General features: G+C 35.4%; 1 protein-coding gene across 1 annotated transcript; it reads left to right on the top strand.

Moving 5' to 3' along the window:
• The first annotated feature begins 3,161 nt into the window (after positions 1–3,161).
• Positions 3,162–19,531, top strand: LOC140171345 (arrestin domain-containing protein 3-like). The gene is made up of 7 exons (XM_072194584.1): positions 3,162–3,322; positions 7,597–7,722; positions 8,398–8,633; positions 9,976–10,158; positions 10,514–10,714; positions 13,695–13,827; positions 15,268–19,531. The coding sequence occupies exons 1-7, from the start codon at positions 3,193–3,195 to the stop codon at positions 15,504–15,506; spliced, it is 1,248 nt and encodes a 415-aa protein (XP_072050685.1). The 5' UTR covers positions 3,162–3,192; the 3' UTR covers positions 15,507–19,531.
• The last annotated feature ends 597 nt before the right edge of the window (positions 19,532–20,128 follow it).

Below are 20,128 nucleotides of genomic sequence, written 5' to 3'. Positions count from 1 at the left end.
AAGGAAATGGTACATATATCCAGCAACGCAGGTTAGAATAAGTGCGACTTCTCCCCCTCTTAATTTTAACGTCCAATATATCTTATTGAGTTTAAAAGCTTTTCATGCAGATATAAATAACACAAATAGCGTAAATTGCTATTCGAATGCTCTCCCTGAGGTAGATTACTTGGAAGTTCATTTTGTCAATGCCTTTAAGGGATCTAAAATGAGCGTTTATTGCGTTTCGACAGTATTTTTTGTGGCACATGAGAGCACCTCAGACCTATCGAATTGTATTCTGAATACGAAGCACGTATTTCTGATATCAAATAATTTTCATTTTTTGAAAATCACAATATAGTACAAATTTTATGACAAATTATAAAAATTTGATATTTTTCAAATTTTTGATATATAACAGTCCTCGAAGTAAATTTTTATAAATCTAATGATATATTCTTAAAGTATATGTAGCTGGGAGGAAAAGCCGACGATCAATTGAAAATTTTGACCTTTCATATTGAAGATATGGATTTTTCCCCAAAAGACCTAATTTTTTGGTGTTTTGGAAAAAAATCCATATCTTCAATATAAAAGGTCAAAATTTTCAATTGATCGCCGGCTTTTCATCCCACCTACATACACGTTAAGTATTAATCATCAGATTTATAAAGTTTACTTCGAGTACTGTTAAATATCAAAAATATCAATTTTTAATGCTTTGCCATAAAATGTGTATTACATTGCGAATTTCAAAAATCAAAATTATTTGATATCAGAATGACATTCTTCGTATTCAGAATGCAATTCGATATGTCTGATATGCTCTAATGTCCCACAATAAATACTGTCCAAACGTTCATACCCCTTCCCTTAAAGTGACCACTGAAAATTATGTAAATGACGACATAACATAATTGCTTTTCATATATACAACAAAATCATGGCGTGAATACACATGCATAAATATCTTCAACAACTTGAACAATATCATACGCATGTCTTATTGCGTTTGCACGATCGGAATGATCGATATTTTGCATCCATGTCCTCGATGCCATAAAGGGGACATGTGCGTTGTCCGGCAGGTTGGCTCATTGTTAGCTCTTGTTGTCCACATGACTTTGGGTACTTGTGTAGGGCTCAAGTCATCTTTCGACAAGATATTGGCAGCGACGTTCAAGGTTGCCATTATCCGGACACCCGCCTTGTCCACAACCATGTTTCATCTGATCGAAGTTTATTTGGTGCAACTATGGCGAATCAAAGCGAATTTTCATCAGTATGATAAGTCAGTACCTTAGCTATTAATTAAAATGAGGATTAAAATCACACGTTATAAGAGTAAAAAATACAGATATGTATATAAGGAAGAAATACATTTCCCCCCAAAAGACCTAAAATGTGTATCTTCAATACCAACGGTCAAAATTTTCAAATGATCGTCGGCTTTTCCTCCCAGCTATATACATACACTTAAAAAAATGCGCAGTGATTAATAGTGCGCTACGCAGAGGCACAACGCCTCAGACGTTGATCCACAAGCCTCATACAACACACTTTACAGGTTGTCGCTGACCACTACGGCCCACACCATTCCATAAACCATTTAACAACAATACAGGGACTTTGCTGCTTCAAGAGCGTACACCCTAGACATTCCACAAATAACCATCGCAACCAGGACATCGCAATTTTACTTCGAAGACTTTTAAATTTGAAAAAAAAAAAAAAAAAAAAAATCAATTCTTAATATTAATTTGCCATAAAATGTGTTACTTGATATCAGAAGGACATTCCTCGTATTCAAAATGCAATTCGATATGTCTGATGTGCTCTAGTGTCCCACAAAAATACTGTTAAAACGTTGCTATGCGATCCCTTAACATTATTTGTTAGACATTTTTATTTTTTATTTGATAAGAAAGTTAAAACAATCTGAAAATCTGTTTTTTAATTCTTTTGATGGTAACCTTTTTTTGTTAAAGGGGGTGACTTCTTCTGATCATCCACTCCATAATTCGTTTTGTTTGATATTGCCTTTGTTTAAGTTTTAAAATTTATATTTATGTGAGCTGTTGAAATAAAACAAACAAACAAATAAATTATCTTGATGTTCTCTGGCAACACTACTGGAGTTTATAGTCTCAACTATCGATTTGTAGGGCCTATAGGCAATCAGACTTTTAAAACTTGCAGTGCTCTACTCATATACCGTATATCATAATAATTAATTAATTAAAAAGAGTGTAAAATTAATAAATAAATAAAAAAATAACTTGAAAATATATAGACCTATATAAAAAAAGAAAGAAGAAGAAAACAACAACAAAAACAAACAACCCCAACCCCAAAACCCCCACTATAATATAATAATACATAGGCCTACACATCCACACACCCAAAACATGCATGTACATAAATGTATGATAAAATAATAAAATAAAATAAATAAATAAATAAATACATAAATAATAAAAATAAATAAATAAATAAATAAATAAATAAATAAATAAATAAGAAAATAAATAAATAAATAAATAAATAAATAAATAAATAAATAAATAAATAAATAAATATTCAAAGTTTAGACCTTATAGAAACTTTGAATTTTTATACGCGCTCCCTTCTTGGGATTGAGCACTCTCAGGTAGTCTAACTATGAATACATGTTGTAAATAAATAAATAAATAAATAAATAAATAAATAAATAAATAAATAAATAAATAAATAAATAAATAAATAAATAAATAAATAAATTAATAAATTAATAAATTAATTAATTAATAAAAAAATAAAATAAATAAATAAATAAATAAAGAAATAAAAGAATGAATAAATAAATAATGAAATAAATAAATGAATAAATAAATAATAAATAAATGAATGAATGAATGAATGAATGAATGAATAAATAAATAAATAAATAAATAAATAAATAAATAAATAAATAAATAAATAAATAAATAAATAAATAAATAAATAAATAAATAAATAAATAAATAAATAAATAAATAAATAAACAAACAAACAAACATACAATCATCCAAACCCTAATCATAACACTATACCAAAATATGGTCTCAATCAAATCAATGAAAATAAAGTTCCCGCGAAATTCAATTTAATTGACATGATAGGGACAATCCGTGACCATGTACCACAGGCTGTACATATTCGATGCAATGAAAAAATGTCTGGAATTTCATTATGGGGAAACTGAAACTCGTGATTTTTGAAGTAATCATTGAAGACGAAGACGCAGAATTATTTCGACCAGGAGATATAATAAAGGGCTATGTTAGGATAGTATGCTCGGAGCCAAAAAAGGGTATTCGTGGTGAGTTACAGATCTTCAAAGTGCAGACATTTTATGTACAAAATTAAGCTTACATCAACATTAATGATCAATACATCATATACATTAGGTATCCCAGGCAAACCTTAGACTAGTTAACACATTTGCTAGTCAGCGAAATTCGCCGAGACCGGGGCCCAAACACAATGCATATTTACATAGAAATTTGAATTTTTTTCGAGAATAGGTCAGTGAAGGAAACCTACATAAATATGTTTTCTATACTTCACTTGACCCAAATATATGATTTTTTATGGTGATAATCAAGTCGCACATGGAATTTTGGAGGGATTTTGATAGCAGTTCCATTAAAAAAAGCTGCTATCGCCATGAGACTAAGATCTAGAAACACCCCTAAATGCCGTTTTGGGGAATTTTGCTAGCAGAATCTTTTTGATGAAAGTCAATCTTTGACAAAACAAGATGTAACTTTGTTACGGAAAGTGCTTTGACAAAAATGTTTTCAGTTTTGGCTTTCTTTACTCAAGGGCTTTAATTTGATATGTAAAATGATGCAGTTTGATGGCAAATTTGAATTCACCTAGCATACCTAACATGTATGATCATAATGATGTCGTAAGCTTCTAATATAGTACATGTAGGGTAAGGGTGCACAACACCAGTGTCCGAAATAAGGAAAATATGGAGGTTGTCCCGAGGACAACAAAAGCATAAATTCTGCTTGTCCTCAAAACATTTTGGTTATCCCCAAAATGTGTCATATTTTAGAGGTAAAATATAGTGGTTGTCTGGGACAGGAGCTATGAATATGGTTTTCCCAGTGATTTTTGGACAAGAGGATAAGTGCTTATTTCGAACACTGCACAACACTATGATATATTCATAACAAAACACACAGATGGATCAGCCCCGGGGGGGGGCACTCAACTTAAATTTTGGTAGGGGTGTGCGGCGCGGAGCGCCGCACTTTGGGAACTGAGAACTGATTTTCGGGTAAAATAGGGGCTTGAAGAACTGAACTTTGGGTCAAATTATAGGCTGTTGAGCTAAAAATTTCCGAATTTTTTCCAAATTTGAGCTTAAAGAGCTACAATTGTCTCAGTTTGAGGCTCAAAGAACTGGATTAGATTCAAATGTGGGGCTTAAGGAACTGCCGGAGAGCCTGAAAAAGGGACCCTTGACCGCCGCACATACCCGTACCACCTTACCATGTGAGTGCCCCCCCCGGGGGATCAGCACCTTTTTTAAGCACCAAGTCCAGAGGGCCATCTAGTGCCGTACTATTACGCTATGTTTTAGATTCGAGAAGGATGTCGGTATTTACATCCTCTGTTTTACATGTTATTTTCACCCTTTTATGACTGTATAAAATTCCCTTTGTGAACCTATAGTGATAACCACTTACTTCTCACTCTATTGCAATACTTCAGGTTTCTCGATGTGCACTGAAAAAAGTGAAATTTCTTGGCCCTTTCTTGCAAGTCAGTTGGAGAGCTCAATCCCCACGTTGTTCTGTCAAAATTGATCATGGTTGACCCGGTATGACCTGTGTCATCTGCAAATGACATGGGTTATTCCATTGTTTCTTGAGGGAGATTTTATAGATGGCGCTATTCACTGTTTGGATGAAATGGTCAGCATGTCCACCAATGTGATAGAAAACACCCCTATTTGAGAAATGGATGATCAATATGAGGTCAACACAATCAATTAACCTTTAGGGCCAGTCATTTTGCATTTGAAAATAAACAGGCAGGACACAACGAGATTGTGCTGAAGACGTGACTACAAATTGGTCTTTTTTAACGAATGCAGAACGACTTTTTACGTCGATTGTACACCCAAACCTTCTATTGTATACAAGCAACAATTTGGAGTGCTTCATATGTGCAGGTGAGACAAATTAAACTCAAAAGTGACATCAATAACACCATGCCCAAACGCGGTAGATAGGAACAGTTCAGTCGATTTTATAGTATGTATAATCGACTGATTATTCTGTCTAAGTGCCATCGTTGATGGCAAACACTCGACCTGGGCCGATGTTGTTTCAGGCATCCCTCAGCTCAGGCCGGGGCACGGACCACGGTGCTTGGTTCGTGCCTGCTGTTTCTCGATTTTTTACACATATGATCTTCCTGATAACTTGCAATTGCAATCATCTATTCGTCTATTTGCAGTTGACTGTGTTTGCATGAAATTCAAAATAATTTTGATGCTGGGGAGCTCCACCCCTTGGTTAAATGGGAGAAAAATTGGATTGTGTTTTAACCCTACAAACATGCAAAGTGTTTCATACATATAATGCATCTATAACTCATGTTAGATCCCCCAAACACTTTGATTGCAAACTTTTTGACATAATATTGAGTGAAGCTGATGGCCACCCCTACTCGGGCGTGTTTATCACTTGTAAACAAATTCACTTGGAATTAACCAAATAACATCCAAAGCAAACCGTACTCTCAAATTTATCAAGATAAATGTATGTTTATATTCTTGCCCATAATCCACCAAGGAAGCAGATACATGCCCTGTGACACCACTGGTAAAGTACTCATCAGCTGTATGGAACCCGCACACCAAAGTTCTTTCCAACAAGATCGAAATGGTCCAGAAAAGATCAGCCCGTTTTGTTTTCGATTACTATGGTGCGTCATGATTTGGAGTATAGGCAAGGTGTTAGCCAGGGGGCCGTCCACCCGTGTTTTGTACGGCCAAAGTCAAAAATAGACTGGTGGAAAAATCATCAACACGTTCATAAGACGGCAGAAAATTTAGTGAATCTGGAGTCAACAAGTTCAATACTTTATGTGCTGAAAGTGACTTACAGATTTTAGTGTAAGATGAATGATTTTTTTAAAGCAATAGTGGCTTGTCATGTATACTGTATTAGTTATGTATCAACTTAATGGAGATAAAAATATTGGGAGTTATGCAGACCTCTTAGAATTCAGTATGTACGTTGAAACAAATGTGATCGATCATGTTGCAGAATCGATATTGGACCCCATGGATCGATATTGGATCCTGGCTAACAAATTAATTTTGGACAGGCAGTTTCTGTATCCTGGCTAACACCCTGGGTATAGGAGAAGGTGGGAGTGTTACATTTTTTCATTTTTTTTTCATGACTTTTTGTCCCAGATCTCAAGAATGGGGAGGGGTACTGAACTAGTTTTGGTCTCATCTTTTGCTTATTTATCTAGCTAAAATTGTGAAAAGTAAGAACTTCACACTTTATTTACTTCTTGAGATATTCAAACGATGTGAAGTCAGTGGTGGAGGATCCTATGGTTGCTGAGGCATGTGTTAAAGTATCGGAGATGTTGATTTTTAGTGCCTCACAAATATATATTTTTAATGTAACTTCATAACCCAGCAAGGTATTGAGATGGATATTATACCATTGTTTTGGTATTTTTGTCTAGTTTGAAATGTGACCAGTTTTACTCCGAACTAAGTTAATTTGTTGCAAGTGTGCTGCATTCTGTCATGGGTTATAGCGTATAAGCTTTTCCTATATGTTACTGTACTAATTAAGTATTCATTTATGATCAGAAATGTTCTGAAGCTCATATTTCATATTTATATGATGAGGAATTCAAATATATATGCTACTGGTTTTTGTGTGGGGCATGGAGGAAAAAAGTTTTGATTGATAATGTCATAAAATCATACAAATTATGACTTTTGAACACCCTATATCATTACAGGTTTGCTTTTTTTGAAAGTCTACAATGTTATTAGCACATCTAAAAAGGTTTTAGCAGAAAAAGTTTTTAAGTTACCGGTAGTAAGTAAGAGAGACCTGTACACAAGGTACACAGGCTCACCATCCTGCAACAAACACGCCTAGGTCACTTACCGGGTCACTTATCTCTGTCAACTGACAAACTTCTACAGCCTATATGCGATGTAAATCATGGCATCTTAATTCCAATGCCTGTCAAGTATCCAAAAGGTCACTGATCCCAAACTTGGCTTGCCAGTCTCCAGGGGAAGGTCAACAAAGTTGTGACCAAACATTTGACTACAGTACGTCTTTATTTTGTGTTGAGATCATAAATTTAAAACTATCAATTATATAGCTTGCAATGTTTTCTATTAACCTTGCCTTTTGATGAAATGTGTTTTATATATTTAATTGTTATTTGTGCTGTTTTTGATGTCTACCCTGCATGGGTTTGGGTCTTCCCAAACCCTGTCCTGGGTTTCATGTTTCCATTCTTTGTGTTTTTTAATGAATAAAGAGTGATTTAAAAAAAAAAAAAATCTTGTTTTTCTTCAAACAGGTATCCAGGTTAAATTCAAAGGCAATGCCAGAACTCAATGGTCAGAAGAAGAGAAAGCTGATGATGATGTCAAGTACACATCAAAAGAAAAATACTTTGAAGTCAAAAAACTCCTAGCAGGGAGAGGTAAGTGCTTGGTTGACAAATGACTCACTTCACTTGATCGCATCACAGTGTTACATGTACCTCGATCCATGGTATATCGTTGGGACTATAAGGAGTCCGAACTTGGAATACATATGTACATTTAATATGTAGCCCCATGTGTAATGCTCTATGGTATTAAATCTACCATATTTATATTAGAAACGCTAATTTGAGAAGGGGGATTATTTTAAAGTTATTAGATCGTAATTGTTCATGTAATTAGAAGATCCTATATCTTTAAATTTAAAGTCTCTACTGACTTACAAGTGGTCTAGTTCATAGTCACATAATCTGATTGAACAATTGCATGATTCTGGGACGGGTGTCGTCTATCAGGCCTTGGACGACTCCAAGTCATGAGTATTGATGTGTAACATGCTTGTAGAGGTGCATATATGTAGCGGGTGTATGCATACAATGTAGACCTAGTGGGTAATAGTACTTGCACACGTTTACAGTATGCGCAACTGAAGACATGAAGTTGCAAACAAGTTTTGTTCATTGAGATTTTATGAGGGCAAATTTTGCTATGCCGGTATCCACTACTCAAAATATTGGACCTACCTGTCGTCTGTCACATGGTAGAGGATATTAAAAACAAAAATTCCTATTGTATATATTCTTTAATTCCATGTGTCCAACCTTTTCTTCTAGATGAATCATATGAGGATGCAGATCTGTGCCTGAATACAGGAGAACACAAGTTCCCATTCTCGTTTCACATTCCTCAAATCCCATTGCCAGATCCATTTGAAGCAGAATATGGTCATGTCCGATATAAAGTCATGTCCAAAATCGACAGACCGTTTAAGTTTGACCATGTAACACAGAAATTCTTTAGCATAGTTGGAGTGGGATTGGATCTGAACACAATATCAGAGCAAGCAGGGGTAAGTCCTTTTATTTTCTCAACATATGTTGTATCTTGCTTTAAAAAAATAAATTGCAAAATCATGCAATAATGAATGTAATCAGCGTATTCCTCGAAATATAGATTGTGCTTGTTCTTAAAATGTTATAAGTTGTCCAAAAAATGTGTGATATATTTGTGTGCAAAAAAAAATCAAATTTGCCATTCCATCATGCGGATCTCATGCGGATCTCAATCACTGGCACCACCATGGTTCAATCAGTGAAATGGTTCATGAAAAATTTTGAACTAAACATGCTGCTAAAAGTGGACACCATGGCATACAGTGTGCATTATGGGTGGTGATTGGGAAAAAGTAAATGAGAAATTTGTAGTTAAGAGAATACTGTCAGAGACTGTGATGATACAATGACATTCAGATATGACGTCAATATGAACTCTGAGGTAAAGTTGTCCGCCTTAATTTTTGGACAAGCGAACAAGAGGACAAGTGCATTGTGAAGTGCTTATTTAATTTCGTACTTGGTATATAGTGTCTTTGCTAGAAATTGTTATAATTGTTATAATCTGTCAAAGACATTCATTTTCTCTAGCCCAGGAGCTAACTGCTCATCCAAAATGACAGGTGAATGATTGGCTAGCTAAGTAAACGATATGGGTTTAAATGCATGATATGGGACTAAAATGCATATTAAATGACTTCTGAAACATCATCTGTCTTGCAATTTTTCTGTAGCATAACACAATTCTTAAAATGTGACACGATCTGGTCCATGGGTGCCAAAGGCGGCAAATTTGAAACTGAGATAAAGGTAAAAATATGGAGTAAAAAACAATAAAATACATAAGAAAATAGGCATCCAAAAACTTCATAACTTTAGAAACTTTGGTGTTTTCAGTAAATGATAGGCTATTATTGTATGTTTAATGTAATAATTACAGTAACTCAATTTTTAAAAATGCCTCCTTTGGCCCCCCATAGACCAGATTGTGTCACAAATTGAAGTTAAAATTTTAGATCTGACAAGTTACAAGTGAGAATGAAATGCAAGAAAGTTCAGAACATATTTTGAGTTAGGAATGTATGTAAAGTGTGCATAGGTTTGAGGCATTGTACCTGTGTGTAGTGCACTATAAATCATTGCACTTTTTTTCTTTCTTTTTATGTATGGGGGTGTGGGGATGTGTATGAACCAATTTATCAGAGATGACAGAAAAATAATGGGGAGAAGAGAGGAGAAAAGAGAGAAAAATAAAAGGGTAAGAAAGAGAGGAAGGAAAAGAGGAGAAAGTCACATAGAAATGAGGAAAAAAGAGAAATTAAAGTTGTGTTTATATTATCATTTTATCATGTATTTTAGACACCTAAAAAAGATGAAATAGAGAAGCGAATTTGCTGTTTATGCTGTGAGAGCGGACCTATCAGAGTATCAGCAGAAACAGACAAATGTGGTTATGTACCAGGAGAAGACATCTGGGTGACGGGCTATGTTGACAACCAAACACGTCTTGCTATTGTATCTTGCAGTGCTAAACTTATGCAGGTAAGTGCAGGGATGTAAGTTTTCTGTATTTTTACAGAATTCAGGTTTTTTTGTAGTCCAGATTTACACAATTTCTTTTATTTTCAGCCCATTTTGGGGCTTTTTATCCAGAATTTACTTGCTTTTTCCCCAATTTTCCGTATTTTTTCTTCAGGGTTACTTACATCCCTGTAAGTGTGCTATTCCATTTGAACTTCTTACCCCCTGTGTCTCCATTACCTCATTCCCAGTTGGACTCTATCCAGGTGGAAAGCTTTGCATGTTTTATGATAAAATCCAGCTTAAAACTTTGGCAATGTAGCATGCACAACCATAACCTAGTGAATTAATATATTCCTTCTTTATTTACACACAGCTGGTGTCATATCGTGCTAGACGTAAGGGTGTGGGAAAAGAGCATGTGAAGAAAGAGAAAAGGAAGATAGCCAGTGTGGAGGGAGAAGGCTGTGATGGAGTCAGTACATTAACATTTGAAGGAAAACCAATCATTGTACCAGCATGTCCTGCATCGGGATTAGTAGGGTGCAGTATCCTGGATATTGAGTACTATGTAGAGGTAAGGGCAGATTCATTGTAAGTTGTCTGAAGTTATGGCAGCATTAGGTTACCTACAGGTCTGATGGCTATGCATTGTGCTTTCACTGTGATGCGCACTGATGCAGAACTGTTTCAGTTTCTATTGGCATTATTAAGAGTAGACAAGATATTGTTGGTCATTATCATTATTATTATCTAAATCGATATATTATTGAAAAACAACACTTTGATCTTTTGGAAACCATACACTTTGAAAACTTGCTTGATTATTGTTCTGAATGAGTTATGTACGTTTTTACAACATAACTCAAGAACAACAGGACCTGCAAAAATATATCTGTGATATTTGAATTCTTCTACACACTAGCTATGAAATGATCAATGCATTTTTGTCAAAGCTCACTACCATTCACAAGATGCTGTGAACTACCAAATTGAAACAGTTTAAAATAGTTGCTGACCTTAAGCAGGGTTTTCTTTAAGCATTTTGCAGAAGGGGTATATATATTCCATTTTTTGTATTCTTTCAATTGTGACTCTTTCCTCTGAAGCTTTATAACACATTCCCAGTGGGGTCACTCAACTTGCAATACTGACCGCACGATCGTTACCAAAATTGCGGAAAAAGGGGTCATTTTTAGGGCTTGTCCGCGGACAAAATTGTCAGTGAAATTGGAAAAATAGGGGTGTTTTATCGCACAAGTGTCCATGAAATTGAAAAAAAAAGGGGTTCTTATTAACTTTCTCCCGATCCCCGTGGATAGCTGGCCAGATTCATAAAACATTCATAAAAGCCTCGTCCTTGAAATGTTGAAATGGTCAAAATAGCAAATGTGTTCTCGGAATCTAAAAATAGGGGTGTTTCAGAGTACCATTTTGTCCTTGTTTTGGAGTAAAAAAGGAGGTAAAATTTCACGATTTGTCCTTGAAATCGACTGCGAAAGGGGGTAATTTGTACTTGTGGTAACTGTCCTACGTGTCCCCACTGCCAGGGAGTGACCCCACCGGGAACACATTACCCAGAGGGTATTTTTTTTTCATTTTAACAATGTGTGTCTCAATTTCACTGAATTGTTGAACCAATTTTTTTCGCCAGAAATCTTAAAAGAAGGGGGGTGGGGACCGAAAATTTTTGATGTTGAATTGAATCCTGCAATATCATGTTTTCCTAGTATTGTCTAGTATTGATTGGTGGTGAGGGTTCAGAGGTATTAGGATGTTAAAATGAACAGAAATAAGGCCATAATACAATTGTTTGTCTGTATGTGTCCTGACAGTCATGACAAGCATGGCAGGGAATGGTACTTGCTTGACCCTCAATTTGATATGTATTTAGCCCTAATAACTTTTTTCCACATTGTACGTTTTGTGGTAAACACCAGTCACTTGTGCTGACATGAAGTAATGGTGATTGTTAATGTACAATTCAATTCCTTGTTCAATTCAGCAACTAAGACTATAGATATAAAACAGGGCAAATATGACACAACATCTAATGGGGGAATAACACAAAAGGTATAAACAAAGTTAAAAACCCAACGTTTCGAAAAGACAAAACTTTTCTTTTTCAAAATTAGAGACCTGCTCTCAATCCCTACTATATTCTGTTCCTTGGAATATTCCTTGGAAAAGAAAAGTTTTGACAAATGTCGGGTTTTTAAATTTGTTTATACATTTTGTGTTATTCCCCCATTGGATGTTGTGTCATTACCTGTTTTTAATTTTCTCCATTGCTAGTATGACACTGTTGTAACCTTTTGGATCCATGTTTTGGTTCCCTGCTGGTTAGTTGCAACAGATTTTCCCTGTTTTTATATAAAAACTAAAGAAAGCAGTCTTGCATGATGATTGTACTGCAGTGGGTTTTTTTTATCCATAATAAGCAATTTTGCTGTATTTATTAGTAAAAACTGAAATTTCCACTTAAAACTTGAACCTAATATCTTGCATTGTTTGTAATTTTTAGCTCCAATGAGTAATCATGCATGTGCTTGTGTGACGTGTTTACCCCTAAAAAACAACATCTGGTGTATGTGTGCCCATCAGCGTGACAAATAGAAAAGTAAGTGTTGAAATGTAATTCTCTTAACCCCATGAGAACTACCTGCCGATTGGCCAAAAAGAAGGTTTCATTATCAATTGGCCCAATCAGCAACATTGTTAGAATAATTTCACCACACCAAAAAATTTGGGTGAATTATTTGCAAAGCTCCATTCTGATTGGTGATTAAAGTGGAGATATCATGTAATTGACCAATCAGGGGCAATTTTAGATAGGCAGGTAGTGCTCAGGGGTTAACTGTGTTTGCATGAAAAGTTCAGATGCAAAATATGATATCCATGCATTTTTCTCAATATGAGATATTGGCAAATATAACTTTGGTAAAATATAAAGGAAATAAGAAGAAATTCTGTTCTACCTTTGATCGTAGCTGCAAATATTTACCTTGAAATTTAGGGTAGGGTATCAAAAAAAGGTAATATTATACTGGTTAGGGCAGATGTTGGTGGTAAAAAAGTTTGAAAATGGCATTTATCCGGTTCTGCATCTGAGCTTTTCTCAACATACCAAATGTTACTATTTGTGTAGGTTTTATTCAGTGGTTGTTGTGATTGTCCCAATCTTTGTGTATTTGTGGTTCAATCTGGTCCACAGGCAGTATTTGTAAATTCCAGAAACTGGCCTAAAGTGACGCTGGAGGGGATGGGTAAGGGGGAGGGGGTAAAATGAGTTGTGCATATTATGCTCATATAATACTAGTGTAAAAAGTATACATAGTCGGTGCGAAAGGTATTGTGTTTTTGACACATTTTTATGCCTCCATCGGTGTTATTATGTTTCCTGGTTGTCCATCCATCCGTCCTTCTATCACTCCCGTCATTCTGTCCGAGGTTGCAAGTGCTATTTCTCGGAACTTGGAAATTTAATTTTTGTGAAATACTTTTGCCAAAATTGTAATGTAGAATTAAATATTTGATGTATCCTTAATTATTTACAGTTTGAAGCTGATGTGAGAGGGACACCATTTGATGCTATTGTCAAAATACCCATCGCTATAGGGCATGTGCCCCTCAGTAGTGCCTTCTCACCAGTGACGGACAATGCCAGAGTGATCACCAAACAACCATCATGTAAGTATACTTTTTTTGGCTGTTGCCAGCTTCATGTAAGGCAGACAAATCTCAAACTTAAGCAACTTCAATGAATGGGAAGTGATTATGCTGCTAATGGTGCGTCAGTTAAATGCCAGCACACACACTCTGTTTATCATGTAGAAAAGAACTGGGTTGCGCTATATACAGTTTGTTGAGCAAATAAAGTGCCAGTGTTTCATGCTGTGCTTGATCAGCTAATCAGAACCCTGCTTCTGTGTTTATACAGTGTATCCGGTACTGTGGCAACAAAGTTTGGAAGTTCTCTGATATCCTTCTCTGAACAGATTCATCAGGATCGTTCATAAAAGTCACTGGTAAGCAGATGTTCTCAAAACATATCCAAAATAAGTAAATTAGGTACTCACTAGAAATATTTTGATTCCTATCAAATAGATCTATGATCAGATCATCAATTGGCAAGCAACCCATGTGACATCATCAAGACCAGTCACAAAGATTGCTGATAAGATCTAGAAACACTACCACTCCCCCAAAACCAGAGTGTACAAGATTCCTGATGGGAATCATAATATTTCTAGTGAGTACGGTACTTAATTTGCTTATTTTTGATCTGTTTTGAGAACATTTGCTCAACAGTGTCTCTGTTATATCTTGTGTATAGTTTGATCAGCTCACAATTGGCGGGCCTTATAACATTGCAGATTAATATCAATATATTTTATTTCGAGATTTGCCTTGTGACATCTCCCCAGAACATCACAAATTATTAATGCAAGCCCATTACTTTGTCGTCTTTCTTTGACAAGCACAACATAAACCAGACAGTCAACTCTATCACTCTTAACTTGGATTTACTTTTTGGCGTAGTGGTAAAAGCCTAACATTTCCCGCCGATTACAAGCTGATCAGACTAAAGTGAATATAATACTCTCTAATTCCAGTATACCAATTCATGTCAGGCACAGATTCAATGCAATGCTTCTGAATGGTAGTATCTGGCAGCCTCGCGACAAGTTCCATACCTAGTACCAATAATACGCATGTCGGAAATAGAAATAGGGACATTGGCCCAAAAGCTGTGCCCAGAGCAAAGATTTTAGACCCAAAGAGAACTGACTCTGCCATATATGTTGCTCATAAAGGTCAAAATAGTGAAGCTTCAGTTTTTGACCCACGTACCCTTGAAAACTTTGATTTGAAGTGTGTGTTTATTTGCATTGCGCGAGTAATACATCTTGCTGATAAGGTGTGCTATTAAGTGCTAGGGGCACAAAGTGTAAAAGATGCAAATATCAGGCTTTTGCCGATTTTATGCCGGAGGTACATTATTTTGGTCTCCATGTGTGTTCAACCAATATGGCAGACTTACCCATAGCATTAAATTTAGAATATTCTGACTAATATTGTTAATCAAGACAATAATATTTCCATTCCATTTTTCTTTTTTTTCCATAGCCATCAATTTAACAATCCCACCTTCTTATGAAGTTGCTGTCGGTGGTCTTCAAGAGATACCAAGTAAGAGTGGCTATGATTACACGTTCGGTAAACTTATGTATGCACCAAGATATCCGTATTACAACTTTCATCTTGAGAGTGACATTGTTGAGCACCCTGGGCATGAGGTACCACAAGGTTTCTATGGGCCATTTGGACCTTCTATGTTTGGACCTGATCCTCACCATTATCCATAAACACAGAAATATATATTATTGAAGACAGAGATAAAAAGACTAAAATGCATCTGACGTCATCTGTCAATCAAACTCGAGCACGGTTTGTTTACAAGTGTGTCGTGATGATGAGTTACTGAATGCGGCGGTAAAATCGGTCGCCTTATTGTTAATGTTGCGCACCTTCAAACATACAAACCATCTCAAAAGTTAGGTCTTTATAGCGGGAAACTTTCTTTCCCAAAGGCACCATGTCAACAATGTCTAGAAAAGTTGCTCTTCGACTTGTAAAAGTATATAATTTTTCGCCTTTTTCTGCTATTCCTTTTCTCCGATCGGTACCAGATAAATCGACCTTCCTTTTGCACGCTATTTAACCAATCAAGGATCGTAGGGAATTTGATTGACAGTGACGTCAGATGCATTTTAGTCTTTATCTCTGTCTTCAATTATAGCAGACTGGAAACCAGATATACGATAGCTGTCAGGGCTCAAAATATACAGAGGCTAAGGGCCCTAAATGTAACAACATGGCTCGGTGTCATTAGTGATCACCCGAGGACTACTTAAATAAGGAACTGTTCAAAATTGCTCATCAGGATTCAGAATATGAATAGCTGAATACAAAACCCACCCAAGGAAAGTGATTTTGAGAAAATTAAAAAACAAACATCATACATCATGCTGTATTTCACATGCTCAATAGATGTAGAGAGTGGATTTTATACATATGATAGGCCTATGTATAAGCAACATTTTCCCATGCTTGGCCAAAGAATGGACTTGGGTGGGTTTTGTATTCATGTATTGATATAATTACAATGATTGATCACAATGTACTTATTAGACTAAATGCCAAGGTGGGTACCTGAAATTGACAAGGGGATATCATCTGTGAACATGAACTTTCAAAAAGCACCATTTTCTTTTAGTTTTTGAAAGCTGTAATTGCCAATATCTCAGAAAAAGCTTGTCTGCATTTCAACTCATTCATATGGTTGATGGTCACATAAGCATTGATCTGAAAATGCAGCCTAAAAGTAATTTATCAACGTTCTTTGACTCTAAACCCTGCATTTTACAACTCGAAAAACACATACGCTCACAATGCCAGACAGTTTACCTGATTTCATACAAAAATTTTCTCGAAGGACCCTTAATATTATTGTTTGATTTATTGAACAAGGATACAGCTTTTTCTCTATATTGTTGTTTTAGTGCTGTGATCTTGAAAATGATCCTTTTACGTAAAGCTTTGTTCACTGATGATAAGTGGCCCACTGTAATGATTGAGGTTCTTTGTTTTTCAAAGCCACTTGTCGTCATTGGGCCGGAAAAACCTTGTATGTGTCTTTGGCCCCTGAACATGTTTAAAGCAAAACCTCCTGTGTAACCTGTTGCCAGTTTTGCTTTAATCATGTTCAGGGGCCAAAGACACATACAGGAGGTTTTTCCTGCCCAACGATGATCAAGGCTGATGATTTAGTTGGCCACACTGTTGATTTAAATTCTGCTTCAGAAATTCATGATCATATGTTGCAGAATTGTCCCAAAACAACTTAGTGCAGTGAATTGGTGAGTGATATTTCAGCATGATGTCTAACATGTGAAAAAGTGTGGCTTTATTGTGATTCAAAACTGTAGTGGGTGGGGTACTGGGATGTATCTTCGTAAATAAGGAGTCATTGATAGGCGGAATGTTTTTCAACACTACAATCATGAATTGAACATGTATATCAGCTGAAACAATAAATTTGTAAAATAATGAAAGTTGAAATTCAACTATATATTAAGATGTTTGGTTTACAAAAGATAATGTAGAGGCATAATTTGTAAGGTCTTGCAGGAAAAAACTTCCCCCTTTATGTTCATGAACTTGAACTGTAATCAAAATGTTATTCTAACTTGAAATGAAAGAAAGACAAAATGCATCAGTATTCTCCTAGTATCCCCAAAATGTGACCAAAATTTAGAAGTTTTTGAAATCAACCTCGTCATCAGTATGTATGATTTGATTACATGCTCAAAATGAGGTCTAAATCTTTATACTGTAAAGCAATATGTTTGCAACATGACATTATTGTGAAATTGACAAATTTCCAAACAGAAATAAAATTACAAATTAGGAAGCATTACATATTTGCCAATCCTTGTCAAAAATTATATGGCTTCACAGTATTTTGTTGTTGAATTGCCTGATAATGATTTTGATACAAAAACAATGTAGTAGAATCTAGAGGGTGTTTAGAGTGAAACTATTTTTTTGTTTGACCTTACATACTAGTTGTTGATTATTTGTTTTTGAAATCAAACATGAAATGAAATTTAAAGCTGTACATTTTAATGCTAGTTGCTGTGGCATAGAATTTATGAGGCGGCCATTTTAGAATAGGTTATATGTAAATACATCTGAAATGACCTGCTGAATATGTCCCAGGTGTTTTCTGTGTTCCTAGTAGAGAGAATGACGACCTTTCCAAGCTACATTAATTGCTCTTTAATTAAAGAGACAATCAATAATATGCATAACCAGAATACCCAAAATTCAGATATGGGCATTTTTGGGACAAGTATTAATGTGTTAATAAGCTGTGCTCCTTACTTTATGAAGTAAGTATGAATCACTGTGATCAAATTAATCTATTTTAATTGCTTATTATTTTGTGGAGCAGTTAGGCACAATTTTTATACCAAAAATTACCGATTGTCACTTTAATGATAGCATAATTTGGGCAATTCCATTTAAAATCCACACTTCCTCTGTGGGCGAATTTTTAAATGTCTTCCACGGGATGGAATGAACACATTGGTAAGCAGCTCCATTTGAAACTCATCCTCCCTCTGTGGAATATTCAGATTGAATCTTTCTGAGAGGTGTGGGGAACGTATATGGTGCTGCCTAATGTGTTAACGCCATTTGAAATTCATACTCCCTCTGTGGAAGATGTTTCCAAAATCATCCTCAGAGGTAGTGTGGATTTTAATTGGAATAGCCAATTAAGTTGTTAAATGTGATGCGATCAAGCAAAATCAGTCGGAACTCGGAAATATTGATTTTGAGATATAGCCGAATAAAGGAAATATTTCCCTTTGTTTCCTCTTGTTTTGGAAACGCTTTAATTGTTCATATTTTTGGAACTGGTTGTTAAATTCCAATGGGGTTTTCTGCAAAATCCAGCTTTGTAAATCTTTTTTACTATCCTGTAAGCAACTGAAAATTTATTATTGCCGAGTTCCGACTGATTTTGCTTGATCGCATCACAAATTATATGGTGAATCAAACTGGTGTGGTTGTTTTAGTATTCAAATGTTTCTACACTCACTGTTTTCAGACACACATAGTCAGGAACATCCACATGAAGGTTCAGAGTAAACATTTTTTTTAAATTGGTTAACACAGTATAAGAATATTGCCTTGGAAAAATGGTAATGGTAATTGCCTGTAAGTTTATATCGTCGGTAGAGTGCAACACTATCGTAAGTGCAGTAAAATGTAATAGTTGCCTTTTGTAAAACACCTATTGTTTGCAACACAATCCCTTCATCATGCTCATTGTAAAGTGTTGATGTTCTGTATACTTTCCTGATGGCCACTAAGCTAACCCCAAGATATCACCTTTACATGTAGTTGAGTGTTTTTTCTAGTGTTATTGGTTAAAAGTAAGTACATTTATTGAAATATTGCAAATGGCAGCTATTGCATTCTACTGCACTTACGATAGTGTTGCACTCTGCCGACAATATGAATTTGACAGTTGAAATATGTGTGTAAAAAGTATTTATTGCTAAAGGTTTTTGATATAGTTAATATAAAAATGTATGACCTTGTTTTTTAACTATATAAAAATTGCTGGTGAACTAAAAATTGATACTGAAATGTTATTTGAAATATATTTTAAAAGAGTTATATATACATCTTAGGTATTAAACTACAGTACTTTTTGTATTTATGAGTGCAGCTGAAATTAATCTGAGCAATTGACTTGAAAATGAAAGACTACAGAACTATTAGGTATTGAACATACATGGCTTTGTAATTGTATGAACGTCACTAATTTGCAGTTCAATATACACTGCATGCATGGCGTATTTTGGGGGGCTTTAGGCTAGCCCCCGGAAGTCAAAAATGAGGCGGCAAAACGAAAGGCGGCGGAAGAAGAAGGCGGCAAAAACAGGGCGGCAAAAAGCAAGCGGTGGCAAAATGAATTAGCAAAGAAAAAGGCGCCAAAAATTTCAAAAGCATAAAATTTTTTTTTTTTTTTTTTTTTTTTTTTTTTTTTGCTCTTCACTTTTTCAAACGACCGTGAAAAAATTAGGTCAACCTTTTCGGGCTGTTAAGGAAGGGGCGGCAAAATTGTTTCTTCTTCAGCCCCCCGGGGTTGGGGCGGCCACGGTACGCCACTGCACTGAAGTTTAACATACATGTAATGGCTGGGTGCTCAACAATTCGACTGCTCGGTGCCTGAAGGGGGTGCAATAGCTGCCCTGTGAACATCTGGCAATTTACACATAATATATTGTACTCATCTACACATGGCTACTATTGCACTTAACCAATTCTGGCACTGAGTAGTCAAATTATGAAGTAACACATATATGCCACTGCTTTCAAATTTTCAACATAGCTGTCTTTCGGAGGCATG

The sequence above is a fragment of the Amphiura filiformis genome, chromosome 15 (genome assembly GCF_039555335.1).
Source record: "Amphiura filiformis chromosome 15, Afil_fr2py, whole genome shotgun sequence".
In the NCBI taxonomy this organism is placed as follows: Eukaryota; Metazoa; Echinodermata; class Ophiuroidea; order Amphilepidida; family Amphiuridae; genus Amphiura; species Amphiura filiformis.
This window is presented reverse-complemented; position numbering and strand designations above follow the sequence as displayed.